The sequence below is a fragment of the Caloenas nicobarica genome, chromosome 2 (assembly GCF_036013445.1).
Source record: "Caloenas nicobarica isolate bCalNic1 chromosome 2, bCalNic1.hap1, whole genome shotgun sequence".
Classification (NCBI taxonomy): domain Eukaryota; kingdom Metazoa; phylum Chordata; class Aves; order Columbiformes; family Columbidae; genus Caloenas; species Caloenas nicobarica.
In genome coordinates, this window is record NC_088246.1 from 19,995,479 (window position 1) to 20,014,215 (window position 18,737).

General features: G+C 37.7%; 1 protein-coding gene across 2 annotated transcripts in view; it reads left to right on the forward strand.

Moving 5' to 3' along the window:
- The window catches only part of PIP4K2A (phosphatidylinositol-5-phosphate 4-kinase type 2 alpha), a 119,697-nt gene extending 102,034 nt beyond the window's left edge, over positions 1 to 17,663 (forward strand). For both annotated transcript variants that reach the window (XM_065627811.1, XM_065627812.1), the window contains 4 exons: positions 8,904 to 9,017; positions 12,284 to 12,527; positions 13,500 to 13,603; positions 15,300 to 17,663. In XM_065627811.1, coding sequence (XP_065483883.1) covers positions 8,904 to 9,017; positions 12,284 to 12,527; positions 13,500 to 13,603; positions 15,300 to 15,380 — 543 coding nt within the window. In that variant the 3' untranslated portion in view covers positions 15,381 to 17,663. The remainder of the gene's footprint in view (positions 1 to 8,903; positions 9,018 to 12,283; positions 12,528 to 13,499; positions 13,604 to 15,299) is intronic.
- The last annotated feature ends 1,074 nt before the right edge of the window (positions 17,664 to 18,737 follow it).

The following is an 18,737-nucleotide window of genomic DNA, read 5'->3' on the forward strand; positions in this document are numbered from 1 at the left end:
CTCCAAGCACATTCCTTCTGAATTAGCTTAAGATCATTCAGCAATTCACTTAAAAGACTTCATTTTATGTTATCCTCAAATTCCATTCAGACCATTTGTTTTTCCCCTAAGCATTAGTTGTACCATAGCCGCCTCAGAGCCTTCTACAGATCACACAACTGCGCTAAGGAGCAAGGGACATGCAGCAGCTGTCAGTCCTACAGTTCTCGCTGCATGAAAAACCCTGCGCTAAGTTTTTCCACTTCATCCTAATGACTGAACACAATTCTTCTTCCACTGTTAGGTAACTACCATGTCCCAAACGCCAACTGCAGCTACAACAGTCAGCATTAGTTCCCTTTTGCTGTACCGGGCCCTCAAGATCATGTCTTGAATGGTCTCTGTTCTTATCTTGTGGTCTATTTTTGTTCTTGTTTAATTCCACAACTCATGTGTTTTTAAAGCAGAGGGATTAACCCTTCAGTATCTTACAAACAATACCTAGTGTCATTGAAAACCTCCGCTAGTAGCACTGAAATAATCTGATAGAAATGAGGAGGGCAAATTATTTTGATGGGACTTCTTCAGGTTACAACATTAATGCTTGGAATAGTAAGGTGAAATCTAGCAATAGTACATATATTAGCTATACAGGAGCTGATACTATACAGATATTTAGTGCAGTGGTTTTGAGCAGTTTTAATATGTCTCATAATAATAAGAAGATTAATAGTAGTACAGACATGCTGTAGTTAATACATTGAGTGAGAACCTTGAAGAAACAGTGCCTTAATTTTGTTCCCATGTACGTTCATGGCAAAATTACAATTGAACTTGATTATAGCTAAGCTGAAGTTGTGTAGTTTTGTATAACTGTATACAACGATTATTCTCTATATTTAATGTGAAATCATAACTACAGTAAGGCAAATAACAAAAATTCTGATCAACTTTAACACATCTAGAACCTCCCCTTTTATTTTGAGTACTTCTATGAAAGAAATACAGAAAACCTTAGTCCCCCAAATTATTCTTCTGCTATTTTAGATCTCACACATTATTTTCTTTTCAAAGGAACTAGATTTCTTGGAGACAGAACTACACTAAGCTTATTGATGTTGCAGGCAGACAGTCTGAGGCCTTCGAACAGCTTTCTTTTACTCGTCGTTCCCCTCAAACGCCAGTGCAGTGCAGCAGGGGAGCCACAAGTTCACGTTCAGAACAAACATTTCTAGGGAAAGGAATGACTTGGGTGGACTTGTAAGTTCATAGAGGGAACAACATTTTACAAACACTTTAAGGAAGCCTCTTAGGGATTCGAGCAAGGGAAAAATAATCTTTTACTTATTACATGGTTTTTGTCTGAGTTTTGGAGTCTGCTGTTTGATTTGATAGTTTCAGGAGAATACGATACCACATGATCGTGTGGTAGATGTTCACAGCATCCATCATCACTGCAATGTGAATCTCCTGCAATAAGCTCTAGAGCTGCACTGGTTTCCTCAGCTAAACTACTCAAGTGTTTCCAACACAGAGTTTTTAAGCTTAAATTAAAAGGGTGTTGTGTATTTATATGAATAGACAAGGAAAGTTTGTTTTTGAACCTCTGAGCAGTGCTAAAGCCCTGCTGCCATGCCGTGTGTCTCTGCATGTGTGGCACTTGCTGCAGGGCCTGGAGGGCTGTGGGGACACCAGTGAGGGCTGTGGGGACACCAGGAGGGAAAAAAGGGTCCATGATCCATCGCTGCCAAGCGAGAGCAAGCCCCAGAGCACGTTTTGTCACTTCCGTTTTCTCCGAAGTAGATGTCACTATTTCAAACTTTTTGTTTGTTGTCTCTGGTGGGAATCTCAAGCCAATCTTAAAGATGTTAAATCGCCTGGAAAATTTTAGCTTGAAAAGTTTAAAAAGTAGGCATTTTTGCAAATGCTCTGAAGAGATTTTGGCATCTCCTGTGTTAGAAGAAATTGCTTTGAATGATTAAACAAAGCCAGACAGTTTCACATACTTAGCTAGTGTAGTAACTTATTAGCTAATTTTTAGCCAGAGGCAAATAAATCATCAATTTATTAATATCACCCTGAAATGACATTAATAATAATAGAATTTCAACTAATGGAACCATTACTTAATTACTTATTATAAAGGCATGCACTGCTATTCACATCTCAAAACCAGAAAAGCAATAAAAGTCAGGAAGCTTTTGGTGCTAAAATAGGTGGCTAAAATGTCTGGCAATGCTGTAGTTTTTAAATGGGCTTTAAAGTAATTCATATTTAATTTAAAATGCCAATATTCAAGTAATTAAATGTTTTTCAGATTATCGAGCATAAGATGTTAGCTTTTTTTAAAGCTGCAGAAGCCAGAAAATAGAAGAGCAAGTCTTTCAGTCCAATTCTAATGCAGACTGCATTAGAAATTGCTTTGAAATTTGCTTTGAAATTGCAACTTGGCTAAAATTATTATGGTTTTGAGTCTTTCTCCTATCAAGCTACTCTTGATAGCAATTATGTAGATAGATTTAATGGATTATAAAATAAGAAATCAGGAAAAAAGTATTTTTCTACATTAGTTTTGTAGTGTAAAATATGTATTAGTATTCAAACATTTTTTCAAAATCAGGTTTTAGGAAGAAGAGCTGGCTGGAATGACTTTGAGAATGTTACTTTTCTGTTCTGTTTTCAGTTTATCTCCTATTTAACTGTCCTCAACTGTTTAATATCCTAACATATTGATGAGAAGGTCTGAAACTGTCATTTCAATATTTTGTGAAAATCAGTGCAGATACAAGCTCCATCCCTTAGACTTCACCTTAACACAAAATTCCTTCATTTTGCATTATCAGTGATATTTTTAATAAATGCATCACTTTCTTGGCAATAAGTATCATAAGACGTACTTACAGATGTCTTGAATTTTAAAAGTATTTTTCAACACTTGACAAATTCTGGCAGCTCATGTTCCTTTATTTTTTTCTTTTTTAGGCTTTAGTTCTCTTTCTTTTTTTATTATTTTTATTATTTTAATAGTGGGCATTTTCTGTTCATTCCTTGGACAATTTTGCCCTCTTAAGTGAAACCAGGATAATGCAGAACTCCCCTGGTGGTCTGCCTGCTCACAATTACACTGTACTTGCAGTATGACATCAAATTAGCAGTTACAGCTGAGTCTGCTTGTACTTACAAAGAACGTAAGCATGTTGCTTGTGTGTGACCGTCTCGGAAGGAAATTTGAAGAAGAAAAATACACCCTAATGGAACTGAAGCCCACCGTATTTCACCTTTCTTGAGCAATTTCAGAGATTACATGGTTTTAAATTAGTCTAAAACTGGTTGCGTTGCCACTTCTGTGGTATGTGTTGTTTCATAAATAAGCATAAATGGAGAAAAGTTACAGTAAATACATTTGAGTAAAGGGTTTTCTATTCAAGTTCCTTTTTGGAAAAAAAAAAAGCGCCATAATTGGCAGCTATGTTACATCTTCGTTAAATTGTATGCAAAATACCTAGCTCTGATAATTAGATGGGAAGATGCTGCTGGATGTAACAAATCACTTCTTAGCTTTGCTCTTTACATTGTGTGTTACAACACACAGTAATTAACTGATTTCTGAGAGGACAACTATAACTAAAGGAAGAAGGATTTTAGTATTAGGAGCATAGCAACAAGATTACTCAGTCTTAGTTTTTTCTTTTGATGTCAATAGGTAAAACTTCATTTAAGGTAGGTTATACCAAAATCTGAGCTGCTATTTTTCCTACTGTTTTTAAATTGCTAATTTCAGAACAGCATTTTTTACTTACGTCTTTTAGCGATTTCAGTCTGCTTCATATGCCGATCTCACACAACAGACATGTGAAGCATGTCTCAGATTTCTTTGTGAAATGAATCTCAAGATCACATATATACAGAGATCATAACTTTCAAAACATCACACTGCAATGCATCGCAAAGATAGGAACAGACATTCAGAGTTCAGATGCCTATTTCAGCGTTTAGCCTTCACATGACACCAGTCCCGTTTTGTTTTTCAAAACAAAGCACTAGTTTGCCTTTGTTTGTGTGTGGGGTTTTTGTTTAAAAGTCTGTTTTCCATATGTTAAAAGAATTTTACAAAATAAAAGAACTTTGTGTTGCATTTTATATGTTGCATGTTCATTTTGCAGCAGGAAGATATTAACCCTAGGGATAATTCTGGATGCATTTCCCTGAGCATCGAAAAGACCTATAGTTACTGCTTTGGTACGTGCTCAAATTCCTAATGCATCTACAACATCCTGCACAATTTTTTATGTCCTACAGAAATGCCTGTTATACTGACTAAATCCATTCCAGGGTTCCCTCTCAAACCCCATTTTGGGGTTACAGCTCTGCTTCCATTTCCAGGGACAGTCCTGTTATGCCAAGTGGAGCTGCAGCCCCTCGTTTGGTTGGAAACCCCTGTCTAGGGCAAGGCAAATCATACAACAGGAGTTTGGACCCAGCTCACGTAACTACTGGAGGGAGGAAGCTGCAATCTTAGGCCTTCCAGAGAAAGCTCGAGTTATTCATCCATCTTGTAGATCTAATGACTCCAGACTCTGTTCAAAACCAGCTGTGCCAAATCATTGCAAACTATATTTATCCTTTTTTAAAAAAAATACTGACTTTCATATATGCTGGTGAGCCCAGTCTGTGTAAAGTGAATCTAACTTATTTATTGAATTTTTTTTAAAAGGTGTATGTGAGCCCTTTGCCGTTAAAAGAAGCCCAGGGTGTGGAACTTCACTCTTGGCAGATGCTTTATACCATTTTCAAAAGTTAAAAACTGTAAGGCAAATTTTGCCATGAGGAGCTGTGTGAATACTGTGTCATGTGGCCAGTTCCAAACAAACAATAAGACTGCTAAGGAACATTTCTTCTACAACCTAATCTTTGTCTTTGTTAGGTGAAAAATTGCTGCCAGGTTCTGAAGATAATTTGTCCTTTTCCTTTTTCAGTCCAAGACGTACTCCAAGACTTAGCTGTCCTGCAGCTTTTTTAACAAGCTTCTTCCAATATGTCAGCATTAATGTTAGCCATGATCATTATTTTTGGTCATGATGCACAAAAATCCCTTTGGGAGAAAAAAAACAAAAACAAAACAAAACAAACAAACAAACAAAACAACAACAACAACCAAAAACCCCACAAACTAATATTCATTTCAACACATTAGGATAGGGTGCTGAATTGAGCTGTGTTAAGAAATCTCCAAAAACTATTTCCATATTCATATAGAAATAAAACTTCACCTGGTTCATATCTTTCAAGATTTTTTTTTCAAAAACAATGTGAGTGGGCTGTTTTTGCATCAGGTTTTACATTCTGTGATCTTAGTCAACAAAATCTTTATTGCTTTTCAGCCTTTTCAAAGGCAGCGAAATCTTCCTGCCATAAAAATTCTCTGTGACAATGGCAAACTTTGGAATGCAAACCTGAAGTTTGCAAATAACATGCTTTTTTAATAAATAAATACTTTCATGTTTGTAAAATCTATTGTGCCTTTCTTGCATCTTTAAGTAGGGGATTAAAAATTATGGAGATAGTTCAGAAAGAAAATCTATTATTAATTTAGTGGAAGTAGTTAGATGTTCATCTCCTGTGCAGCTCTTAAAATATTTAGTTCTTTAATGATTGTAATATGTTCATTATAATGAATTACATTCTGGGAGAATCTTTTTTTCCAACAAGGATTTTGCTTCATTGGAAATATTTGAGGCTTCATTAAAAAATAACCATATCAATTATTTCATTAAAGCAAAATTTCAATTGTTTCATTCAGATAGTGTTTTAAACTGCCACAATGTGGTTTTCTTTGTATTTATTTATTTCAGAGCGTAAGAAGACAATGTACATATTAGGATTTTTCAACATGAACAGATATATTTTAAATAACTATGAGAGCTCCTCCTAGTTGTGTATTTCATAGGTTTTGATTCCTAAATTCACAAGTTAATTTTAAGACTTGAGTTTCAGTTTAAGTACTACGAGAATTGTTAGTAGTGCTGGCTGTCATTAGCAATATTTGAGACTGCAGCAGTATCCTAGGACTATTCAGCTTTTAAAAAATAGGGAGAGTGATATTGCTTAGCACACCAAAAAAAGGCTTTGTCTAATAATGCCTAGAAAGGGGGAAGAGAATAGGCTGAGAGGCATCGTACAAATAATGTGGTGAAGGCAACCACTGGCACATAGCTTTTTAGCAGTGGGACCCACTGCTTTTATTTCTTCCTTCTTTTTCTTCTCATGCCTCGATACCAGCTTTAAATTTATGCAGTTCTGTACTTGCCAAGTCTTCACAGCTGCAGGCGCTGGGTGAAGAAAAATGACCTGGGATAAAAATCCTCAGAGGGATTATTGAGGACCGGGGGAGCCTGCACAGGAGGCAGCGAAGACTCTGGCTTTTTGGGAGAGCTGATTCACTGCCCCGAATGTCCTTGGAAGTGCCCCTTGCGTCTTGTGGTGGCAGGCAAGAAATGCGGCTGTGTCAGCTTTGCTAGCTCGCTTTTGTTAAAAATAGATTAGAGACAAGGTTAAAGTGGAGCATGGCACCTGCACGACTGGCTTACCGGCTCCAGCATCTTCTGGAAAGATGTTGCTCGTAATGTAAGTAAAGTTTATTTTTCCTGAAGATGGGGCTGTGGGGTCTGTGGCAGAGCCTGCAGATGAACCTGCATCGCAGAGTCTCAACCATAAGCACATCCTTCCTCTTTACCCACCCCCCAGCTTTAAACAGCATTAATAGGCTTTTTTTCAGAGTTAATAGGTTTGTTTCACTTCAACCTCTGCCTAGTTAAATAAATAACTTGGATATACTAGGTGCAAAGATAATGTGAGAATTTTTTTTACTGACTTTGGGCTAGAAATGAAGGGAGCTTGGCTTCCTTCATTCTTTGCATTATTGTTTCATCTTAAATTAATTCAGCAAAATCTCCTCTCCATTCTTAAGCATCCCACACACTGGATTCCATCCTCCGGTGCTGGCAACATCCCTGGATCCACAGTCCCGCCTCCGCAGAATTAGCCCTCATCTATGGGACAGTTTACTCGATTACGTATGATAATCTCTACAACTGTTAGTCTGGAATGCTTATCTGATATTTCCCCTACTCATTTGCACCCTAAACCACTTACTGAGTAGGCCGGAAAGAAAACTGATGATGCACAATGTGCAGTTGTGTTGTAGTAACGAATTTATCGTGAGCTTCAAGAAGTGTCTAAATGTCATCCTTAAGTAAAGCGGAGGAGCACTGCATGGTGACTCCTCCATGGGAGGAGGATGAATGGTTATAGCTCCATCTCAGCTGCATGGGTTTTTTTCTTTTTATTTTAAATTAAAATAGACGGTCTCTATTAGAGGATATTTTAATATATCAGAACATTCTAGATGCAACACAGTAGTAATTCAGAGCAGCCAGACTAGGACCTTAGTTTTTCCACAGTTCATAGGTGTCAGGATGCAATGGATTTAACAGGGATTCATAAGTATTAACGTGTTATCAATTGCTTAAGCGGTTTGGGGCAGTTATTGGAAGAGAACAGTCACTTTTCCGAACAAAAGCAGCATTGTGAGATCTTGAGCAATTCACAAATTCCAGGTCCAAAAAATAAATTTGGACATCTGTGGAGCTGAGTATTTCATTCATGTCTATGTACAGCCCAACAGCAAGAACTTCTGGGCATTGTGAAGATCTAGAAGGGCATTTCAGGGTCTGCTATGATGCTCACATTTTAATACTGTGCTTTCCAGTATGTACTTTTTGGAGAAGCAGAAAGAACCTCTGAGATTCTCTTCCTTACTGTGCTATAGGAAGTAAATAAAATTTATGAAAAATACCATATCCAGTAAGGTTATAAGCCATGTCTGACTAGTGAAACTCATGGAGGACATCCCAGTAGGCTAACTGCCTTTTATTCCTAGCAGAAGGACTTTCAGATTAAGGGGAAATTATTTTAATCAAAGTACTCATTAGTTCATGGTCATTGAGTGTTGCAGCACTCGGTTGTTCTGCAACATTTTCTTCCTGAAGAAAACCTGTTCTTCCCTAATATTTATTAACGGTGGTGTGCAGGGAGAAAGGTTGTTCTTTGCTCTTGGTGGGCCAATTTTTTAAAGCCTCTGATTGCAGAAGCTGCAACGCTTGTGGTTTGCTTGACCAAATACCCTGAAGTAACTGCTTTTTTATTTGTTGGCTGCTGTGTTTTTTTAAGTAAACTTCCAGTCACTGCCTTCTGAAAACAGAGCCTGTTTGAGGGCTCTTCGTACTGAAAGCAGCGGTTACTCTGTGCTGGTCACGTGGAAGTTTCTGGCTTTCCTTAATGCTGTTGCAAATCACTTCATGGGAGAATTAAAGATGAAGATAATCAACTAATGCTCCAACATCAACAATGTTTAATTACTCATTTAAAAGGCAGTGGTCTTCTCTGGTATTTACCACATCTAAGCAGCATGACATAATTCATGTTCACTTGATGCTTTTTAAATAATGATTTGGTATTAGGCACTCATAAACATTCACAGTAGCTATATAAAATGCAATCCAATCTGACTTCATCCATGAGATCTGACGCAAGCACTTTGTTACAAGGTACAAGTTGTGTTTCCACTTCGCTTATTGCCAGTCACTTTGACAAACGACATCTTGGAAGAAGCTCGATGCAAATCGGGTATTGAGTCCGAGGTTTTGTTCTAGCTGGATTTGCTGTATGCCCAGTAAACGTATACCTTTCAGGCCGTTTACAGGGGGGATAAACTAAGGAAATGTCTCCATGGGTGCAGTTTGGAGAGCTGGGTGCGACGGACGTGCCTCTGCATCTGCTGCCAGCGGGGCGGCCGCGCCGGGCCAGCAGCTTCACTGCACGCCTCTTTGCGACCCCGCTCTTACAGGAGTTCTGGTTTATTTTAGGCCAAAGAGCTGCCGACGTTCAAAGACAATGATTTCATTAACGATGGCCAAAAGATTCATATTGATGAGAATAACAAAAAGATGTTCCTCGAGAAACTCAAAAAGGATGTTGAGGTAAGAATGTGCCTGTTCAGTTGCATGTGATTAAAATGTGTGGCAAACTACAGATATCCCAGGAAATCATACCTGTGATTCATTAATGAAAGCTCTTGTTTATAAGGCTGTAAGCACTGACTGTTTTAAATGAAACACAATTTAAACTTTCAGGAGTTGATCACTGCTTTTGCTGATGTGATAAATGACTTGCTGCCATAGCTGGTTGCCACACATTGTCCCTGCCTTGATGATGTGATGTTAAAATGATGGTACTACTTAGTACTTAAGCGCTTTACAAGCCTAGTGCTTCCAAATACCCCCAAGAGAGAGGTGAGTATTGTTAGTTGTATTTTACAGGTGGGGGTGCACCAGAGCAGAGGCCGTACACAGACTGCAGTCCCTAATGGAGGATGTAGCATCCTCACTCACAGCCACGCATGTTCTATTTGTTTCGTATTAGTAATCTCATTTCAAATCATCCTCAGGATCACCAGAGTAGAGTGCAATTTGTATACAGCGGTTGGACTCATTATCTTAATGTAGTCTTTGATATAAATTTGTAATTGTCTGAATGTAGTGAATACTTCATAGAAAAATGTTAATACTTGATTTTAATGTAATACTTTATTATAACTGATTTAGTTCTGCAAATAAAAGAAAACAAATATTGGGCTAACTAGTTCACACAGCATGACTTTAGTTTCCATAATTGAAACTATTGTCACTAAACACAGTATTTTGCAGCCCTAATACTCAAAGCATAAAATCTGTTTTCCTTGTTGAGAGACCTGGTAGCAAAATATGTCTGTGACTTAGAATCAAAGGATGCCAGGTTTTTCAGCTATTTGTATCAAAATGGCTCTGTGAATTGACTTCTTCAGATCTATATCTCATTAGTTGCACAAAACAAAATGCTGTAACTTTAAAATTTACCCAATAATTTCCTTTTGAGGAAATCTGATTTCCTATAATAGTAATGATTAGAAAATTATGGTGATGATAACTATGGAAACATAAATATTTTGTGAAATATCTATCTGTGTTTATTTTATATTTAAAATATTTTCCTCAAAAACTGCTCTACCAGTGTCACAGCTCTAGAGATGAGTTTATTTGAGTTTAAGTTTTGTGCTCTGTTAACATGTACTGCTGTTATTGACTAACGCTTTTAAGTAGATCGCAGATAATATCTTAAGTGTGCGCAAGGCATGTGGAAGATACTTTATTACTGGAAAGTGGACTGTGTGCAAACTTCTACATCATTTACTGGACTTTAAATATGATGGCAGATTCTCTTGTCCCGAGAAGCTATTTTTTTATGGTTTTGAAATTTATACAGAGCATCGTTATAATAAATATCCATGTAAACCACTAGTGTGAAGTGATCTGGCACCTGATTGTAACAATGGCGAGATGTTCTTTAGCCTTGTTTTTCTTTTATGGGTGGTTCTGCCCTTGTTAGGTAACTGGCAGTACACACTTTGTACCCAATGTGTAAATACTCACGTTTCACTACAATTGGAAGAAATGCACGACATGTAGCATATGATTATCTTGTCACACAGTATTTATAGCTAAACATATTATGGAGTAGTATTCTAAACTATATGACTTTTTATGTGTTCTTGTTTGTCATTAAGTAAGTTTCATTTCTATATTTCTCTCATAATCGAGTCTGATGTCCCCTTCCTGTGTTCAAACAAATACCTATTACTGCTGGTTTGATGTCCTCTCGTCTATTTTCCTGCCTCCTCGTTCCACTGAAAGTGTCATGAGAAAAAGCACATAAGGATATTTTTTCCATTTTAAATCAGATGATCTTTTCCTTGTGCTGCTCTCCCTAAGTCTTTTTGCTGTCAGCAGCAGCACACCTTTTTTCCCAAGAGCCATTCTCTTTTAATTTGTAGTTCACTCTTTTTCCCAAAAAGTCTGTTTTTTCATGCTTTTTTGTATGATTATTGGTAGATTTTTCTTCTGCCTCCCTCGGTATTTATCAAATACCTAATGATATGCCTGGAGTCCTTCCACTCCATGGCCTTTGGCCAATCTCATCTGTTCTTCTTGTATATTGTTGTACATCATCTCTTCAAATTTAGATCTCTAGTCCTGTGAAGAGTCATTTGCTTTATTATATTGAAATTATTAGAAAACAATTTCTTCTCTCCCCTTAAAACCACTTCTAAATCTCACAATATTTCTTCTAACACTTGAATTTACAATCACTTTGTTATGTCCAATTCTTCTCTTTTCTCAGAATCAGGATTTTGACAAACTGTAGTTTCTCATTTCCTAGTATTTTGTACTCATTTCCTTCATCACTATCACTGTTCCAAAGCCTGGCTTAAATCCCTTCTTCTCTAATCTCCTCTAACCTCCTTTTTATAACCATTTAGAGTTTCTAAAAGCTGAAATCTATTTGTATTTTCAGCCTCTTTTTCCGCATACCGTGAGCAAGGGTTCCACAAGTGCAAAGTGCCAGTATTGCTTTCAGGCTGCATCACAGCTCTGCCCTGCCCGTCCCTCACCCCTTTGAACTGTTTATCTCATCTTCCTGCTTTTTGACCTTCCTTATTTCCATCCTCCTCTCTTAACTCCCTGTCTTGTCCTTTTCCCTTCAACTAAAACAACACTTTGTCTGTACATAAAGCGTACTCATCTTTCCGTTTTCTAAAAATTCCTATCCTAAGCCTTTATTCAAAACCACCCTTTCATTCACATTCATGTTTTGCTTACGTAATTTGAATTGTGAGCCTGTCACTGTGAAGAGAATATAGCATCATATCATGTCTTCATGGTGTAAAATTTCACTGCTTTCCACTGCAAGAATATTTAAACATTTTTTCATCATTCTCTAGAAAGGCTTAAAAGGGAGTGAGTGGCCGGAATTAGCAGCAGATTGTAGCACACCTGCTGGCACAGAGGCTGCTCTGGACGTTGAGCGGTGCCAGAATGGCCCTAAATGAAACACGGGACAGGAGCGACAGTCATCGGCTCACACAGACACTGGCCTTCACTGCAGCAAAAAATCATTTTTCCCTGAGGATTTGGGGAGAGTGGCTTACAGCTTGGTATAATATAAGTTGGAAGTGACCCATGTGCTGTTACTACATATTAATAAATTCAAGTATCTCTCTGCTGGCTTTATCACTTAATCCTCCCTTTTGCTCCCTCCTAGAAGTGCCCGTTTTTCTTCACCAATGACATCTTTGTGTAACTTCTCCTGTTTCTAAGTGGAGCTTACATTTTTCAGTGATATTGATAAATTGCTTATTATCACTTTCTAGTTCCTTGCTCAGTTAAAACTCATGGACTACAGCTTGCTGGTTGGAATTCATGATGTTGAAAGGGCTGAACAGGAAGAAGTAGAGTGTGAAGAGAATGATGGAGAAGAGGAAGGTGAAAGTGATGGGACTCACCCCATTGGAACCCCTCCAGACAGCCCAGGAAACACACTGAACAGCTCGCTGCCCTTGGCTCCAGGGGAATTTGATCCAGCTATTGATGTTTATGGAATAAAATCCCATGAGAGTAAGCAGTCATAAGTATTTTTATGTTAAGATGTTTTGCTTCTAACATTAGAATCCCAAAGTCTTTGCAACCACGTAAAGGCAAAGTGAAACAGCAAAATATAAATTCTCTCTGTAGAAGAAGAAATGAGTTGCTCTTCGGTGCAGCAGAAAGCAGAAGACACCTGTAATGCTCAGCATTGCTAAGAACATATTTCTTAAATATTGTGATGAGTGGGGATGCAGTCAAATAATTCACCTACTACACAATCAAATTGTATACTGGGTTAGCTATTCAGATACAGCAGTTGTGAGTTAATTCATGGGGGTTTTCATCCATTTCAGGAAATCTAGTATCTAATTGTTCTTTTCCTGGCAGATAACACTGTTAAAAACAGTCTAGAAAGAATGAGAAAAGCAGCATTCCAACTTGTGTTTCACTTCTTTGGTTGGTTTTTGAAAATTTGTGCACTCACACCCAATTTCTGTGTTCCAGCTATGAAAGTTGTTATAAAGAGTGTGTAAGAAGCCTGAAACTAGGTTTGATATTAGTGTGTAAAACTATGTATAACTAGTTACCTGTGGCTGTTCAAGACAGGAGAGTTATCATTTACACACATACATATTTTTATTCATAAAGAAAATATGATCTTGTTTGTTGACATAGAAGCGTTACCTTTCATATAAAACTATATAGTTTTTCCAAAACAGAACATGAAATCCACATTACTTGAAGTGAGCAATAATTCCTATTTCTGTATGCTGGTGTTTTATTTTACACTCATTTAGGGGGTTTTGCAATATATATGAGTGCAGTTAAACTCTCCATTAAGAACAACTTAAGGCTGTGGTCTTTACATATCTGTGATTCTGACTGACATTGACATGTCTTAGCTAGTGATTGAGCCTTATAAAGTCTCCTTTGTTAGAAGGAGGACTCGTGATTAAGATGTATCAAAAGTCATTCTTACTGCCATGTATTTGCCATTTGCAGATGCACCTAGGAAGGAAGTATACTTTATGGCCATTATTGACATTCTTACTCATTATGATGCAAAAAAGAAAGCTGCCCATGCTGCAAAAACGGTAAAGCATGGGGTAAGTATCTGGGTTGGATTTTTCCTCTGATTCCATTTATACTGCTGCATTTTTCTTGTTTGGTGCATTGATACAGCACAGTTCAGGAAATCGAGGGAAAGGGGAAACGGACCATAATTTTTTCTTTTTTTTTCTAGTTTAATATGTAATACAAAAGCACAGATTAAGTGCTACACATAACATACTGAGAGTGGAGCTCCCTCTTCAGCTGTATGCGTAGCTTTTTATCCATAAAGAACTTTTTAGGATTTTGTCCTAAGTTTGTGAGATGCACCTTATCCTTGCAAACAAAGCTGCTCACTGGACACTTGCATTAGTATACAGCACTGTGAAAGGTGTTGTGAATCTTATTGCAGATGCAGGGCTCTAGTGATGGTTTCATTATTTGGTAGAGCATGTTGAAAGTTAATTCTTCAGCATATAATGTGGCTCACTGTACAATACTTCTTTAAAAAAAAAGTATGATTTGCAAAATTAAGCATAAAATGTACATATTAAATACTCAGAGACCGTTCAGCGAAGGCTTCTGTTTGACTGCCGTGAATTTCTTTATTTTGACTGAAATTGTTGCTTAGCAGCAGACACCAAAGAACACGGTGAAGCAGCCTGGTCTTCCAGAATTACAATTTATATCTATCATTATTACTCCTATGGTGACCTAAGGTTCAAATTCATAAAATCTTTTAAAATAGCATAATCATTCATGAATCTAAAATCCCTCCTTTGTCTAAAGGATCAGGGTATTGGGGCGGGGGGGGAGGTAAGTGAAGGGCTCAGAGCTCTTTAGTTTACAGTAGAGAGTGCTGTGGAATGCTCAGCAATGAGCCCTGCACAGGCCTGTAGAAGGTAGTTTTTGTCTGTCTAGAACAATGCTGTCATTACTCGCTCTGCTCTCCGAGCAGCTGAAAGTTGATGCAGACCATATGCACCCATTATCTGGCAATTATTAATGCACTTTGAATGCAGCAGACTTTAAAAACTCACACTTCTGGCTTAAATAAGGGATATAAATATGTTGTGAATAAAAACTATTATTATTAAGGCAGCCTGTGATTAGAACTTATTACAGAATTTTACTTTGGTACAACCTTTTTTTTTGCTTTGCTGTCTCCATCCTGAGCCACCTGACACTGAAGTTTGTTCATTAATTGCATGCACACAATTTTCCCCTTTTGTAAAACAGGAAAAATATAAATAAAAATGTGGCTAAGGCTCTGAAATCCTCAAATAAAAGAATGAATGACATTGTGACTTCATTGAAATAGCAATTGTACACAAGTATTGACACGCCAAACCAGAGTATGATAGTTCAGTCTTCTCTATATGAAGGCACAACTGCTGAAGAGATCAGAATCTGTTGATGAACCAGTGGGTAGCATGGTTAAGTATGCAGCAGAAATTATATAGGAGACTGAAGTACTGTGAAAGTAAAGAGAAGTCAGGAAAGTAAAGATAATATATGTCAGAAATGGAAGATGGGTGTCCTACAGTTACGGTGGTGAGTACCAAGTGTAACTGTGCTTGTGTGAAGCCTAAAAAAGCATCAGTGGGATTTTGCTTGAGGGCCTTTACAATTTCTGTTTTAATGTCTGGTTCTGAAACTGCAAATGAAATTAATTAAGATTCTTGGTGACAAAGCATCAAATAAAACACTGGTTCTTCCTTCTTTCCTCTCTTCTCCCAATTCTCTGTATAGGCTGGTGCAGAAATTTCAACTGTTAACCCTGAACAGTATTCAAAGCGCTTCTTGGACTTTATTGCCAACATCTTGACGTAACCGATCATGTCACATAGGACAGACATGAGACCTGGGGACAGCAGCAGTGCCTACAAGTGTAGGGAAAAAAAGGAACTCAGAGAAGCGCTCATCTTGCAGAAAGCAACCCCTTTGTTTACATCTGCTGGCAAAGATGACTGAAGTGGGGTGGAGTACTCGCTTTAACAGCTGCCTGATATTCCCAGCATAGTTCTAGCTATTTCTGACTCTTTTGTGTGTGAAAAAAAAATTTAAAAATTAAATAAATAGAACAGCTTACTCAGAGTGCACTGTGACAGTAATGCTCTGATGCTACCAGCTGAAACAGAATAAATGAGAAAAGAGGTGTGGGGTGGGGGTGGGGAAGAGTAAATGCATGTTAAATCTACAATATTGATATGAAATTGTAAACTGTGGATCAGTTTATTTTTTGAACTAAAAAGATACATGACAGTATTCCTCATGATGATGATGATGACGATGATGATGACGATAATAACTAAAACCTTACTGCGAATGTTACACTTACACCCTGCCACTGGCACTCCTTAAAAAAGCAGCTTCAACAGCCCTTGGTGCCAGAGGCTTTTCCCATTCAGTTCCTAGCCGTTGGGTTTTTCTCTTTTTTTTCTCCCTCTCCCATTTTTGTCTTCAGCACGTTGCGTCAGGAAGTTCAGCCTCTCAGACATCTGAGAGCCGGCGTCTCTTATCATACAAAGAGATAACATAACTCATGCTATGTGTACATTTTTGCTACAGTAAACTTATGTTAAGGGAAAACTTTGCTTATTTCACTTTGTTACCTGAAGTCTTCATTTGTTTTATATTCTTGCATTATAAGAACTAATAATGTTACAAGTGGAAAAAAAGCTTATCTGAAGAAGCGCATAGTTTTGGGCAATAGTAGCTCCATCTTTCACCCATTGTGAAAGATGTGCACGCTGATAGAAATCCCATTCCCTCATAATTTGCTGGGAATTTGAAGTTTAAATGCTCGTGTTGTACTGTTGAAACAGTGGTATTTTATTATAGTTTATCCCTCTAAAAATGAACCCTGAATTTTACTGTTTACATTATTAGGAAAGCAGGGATATTTCTGAATTTCAGAGCCGTGTACAATATTTGACTTTTGAGTTTACATGTAAAGTTATTTTGCAGTACAAATGAAGTAATGTTTGTCATCTTCCAAGGTGTAATGTGCAGTAGTGTACTAAAGTGAATGTCTCGCTCACCTCCGCGACAGACTCTTCTACAATAAAATGAGAGAGGATATTTCAGAGGGACTTTTCCCAAGGTAGTCTTTTAGCATCAGAATGACCTGTCCTACCATTTACTCAAGTTTGATTGTATAGTACATTGCCTAAAACTGTGCTGATCATGTTTAACTTGTTTAAATTTTTTAAACAACATTGTATTTCTTCTCTTCTTGTATTTTTCCCTGAAAGACTCCATGCTTGAAAGAGACAAATTTACATATGCTTAAAAGTTTATCTACTTATACACTGTGCTAAAGCTGTGCCTTTAAAATTTCTTTATTGAAATTGTTAGATTTTATAGGCAACGTAAGAAGTCAAACCCTCCCCGTCATCGTCTCTAACTGGGATCAGGAGTGCCAGCATGCCTTCTCCATAACTAACGTCAGTGCTGTTGAGCCTGCAACTGTGCGTAACGTATGTAGTGGTTTACTTCAGAGGAGCCTATACAATAGCAACCCATTACACTCTCTTCGGCGGCCAAAGGCAATACTATCCCTCTTGCTGTTTACTAATGTTTTTTCTCCTTTCCCCAACCTTTCCTACAGGATTTTCTGTTACATTTCACTTAGTGATGTCCGCAGCACTGTAATGTATGTGTATAGTTTTGTATTGTATGTATTTAAATAAGTTGGTACTGTGGCTTGATATTTTTTTGTCCTCTCCCTATGTATCCCAAGTTTAATTTTCTGACGCGTGCTGTGGCTTCTTAAAGTGTGAGGTCACAGGGAGACCCTGAAGTAAAAAGGAGGTACACATACTTGGACTAACTATTTAATTGCGGCCAATGAGTGTACATTTTTAGACAATTTTAGATATTTACAGCAATGCATTCTTTTTGTCTGTGTAGCAGTTTTGTCTCTCATTCTTGTTGATAAACTGTTTATTTGGACAGGGCAAGGAAGACTCATCATTGTATATGTTAGTGCTTAGATTACACTCCAAACACAAGCAAGGCTTTATAAAATAAAGCACTTTGATGACTTACTAGGTTCATCCTTTGTTCTTGTGTTTCAACTATGGTTTTGATCCCTTTCAGATGAATTCTGGATGTTAAAATGAATGTGTAGCCTATATTGCAAAGAAAAAAAAAAAAAGAAACGTAAAACTTTTTCATTAGATTTTACCCTGTTTCTTCCGTGCTTACTTTGAGTGGCTTGAAACATTCAGCCTTTGGATTTTTGGGCTTAGGCTGTGCTCTGAGAGCAAATACTGAGGTTCGTAGTTGACGATTCTACGGGCTAAATACTAATATAATATTACTACAAAACAGGAAGATCGTCCACACTAGTTAATTGATAAAAGGATTGGCAGAACTTTGCTGATGTATGTAAGATCTTACGCTAAACCAGTTTTTTTAAAGTCCTTGGGAATAAGCCCAAATAATTCAGGGGGTGGGGCCTTTCTGTTCTAGAATTTCAAGGCTTTGTCAGGGCTTTCAGTGCATGATACAGCCTGTGCCACACATCATGGGCAAATGGCAGAAAAGTCTTTTTGTCTTTATTCTGACTAACTTTTAATTCTCTTAATACATTTGTCACTTTTCAGTTCCTTTCAGTTTATTGCACAGATGTAGCAAGGTAAGTTTTTCAGCAGTATTTTCACCTGTAAAATACACATAACAGAATGAATGATGAAGTAGACATTCTCCACAGGGAAGATGGTTTAGGTAAAAGTAGGTGAAGTGATAGGAAGGGGAGAGATTCAGCTTCTGAATTACACACTCGACGATGTCTCTAGTATTAATCTAAGCCTGCACTTCACACAGCTGCTCCAGCTGCTTAGGGGTTAGTATGAACATGGTGCTCAAGCGATGCTGCTCAGGTGACATGGAGACGTTAGCCGTGGTGGACAGCAAGCTCCCTGGCTGGTCCTCCATGCATACCACTCCAACATCCACCATGTCCTCTGAATAGGCTGCCAAGCTCTTCCTCTGTTTTTATAATACAGATGTGTATGGGGTTTTGGTAGGTAATTTCTCAGTACCACCTCCCTCACAACCTAAGATGAAAGCTTCTAAGATACAAAACCAGCACGATGTGCCAGATCTAAAAACCTACTCCTGTTCTCCTGCTCCAACAAACTATTCAACAGCTGAAGTGTTATTTGTTACACTTTCTTCTCT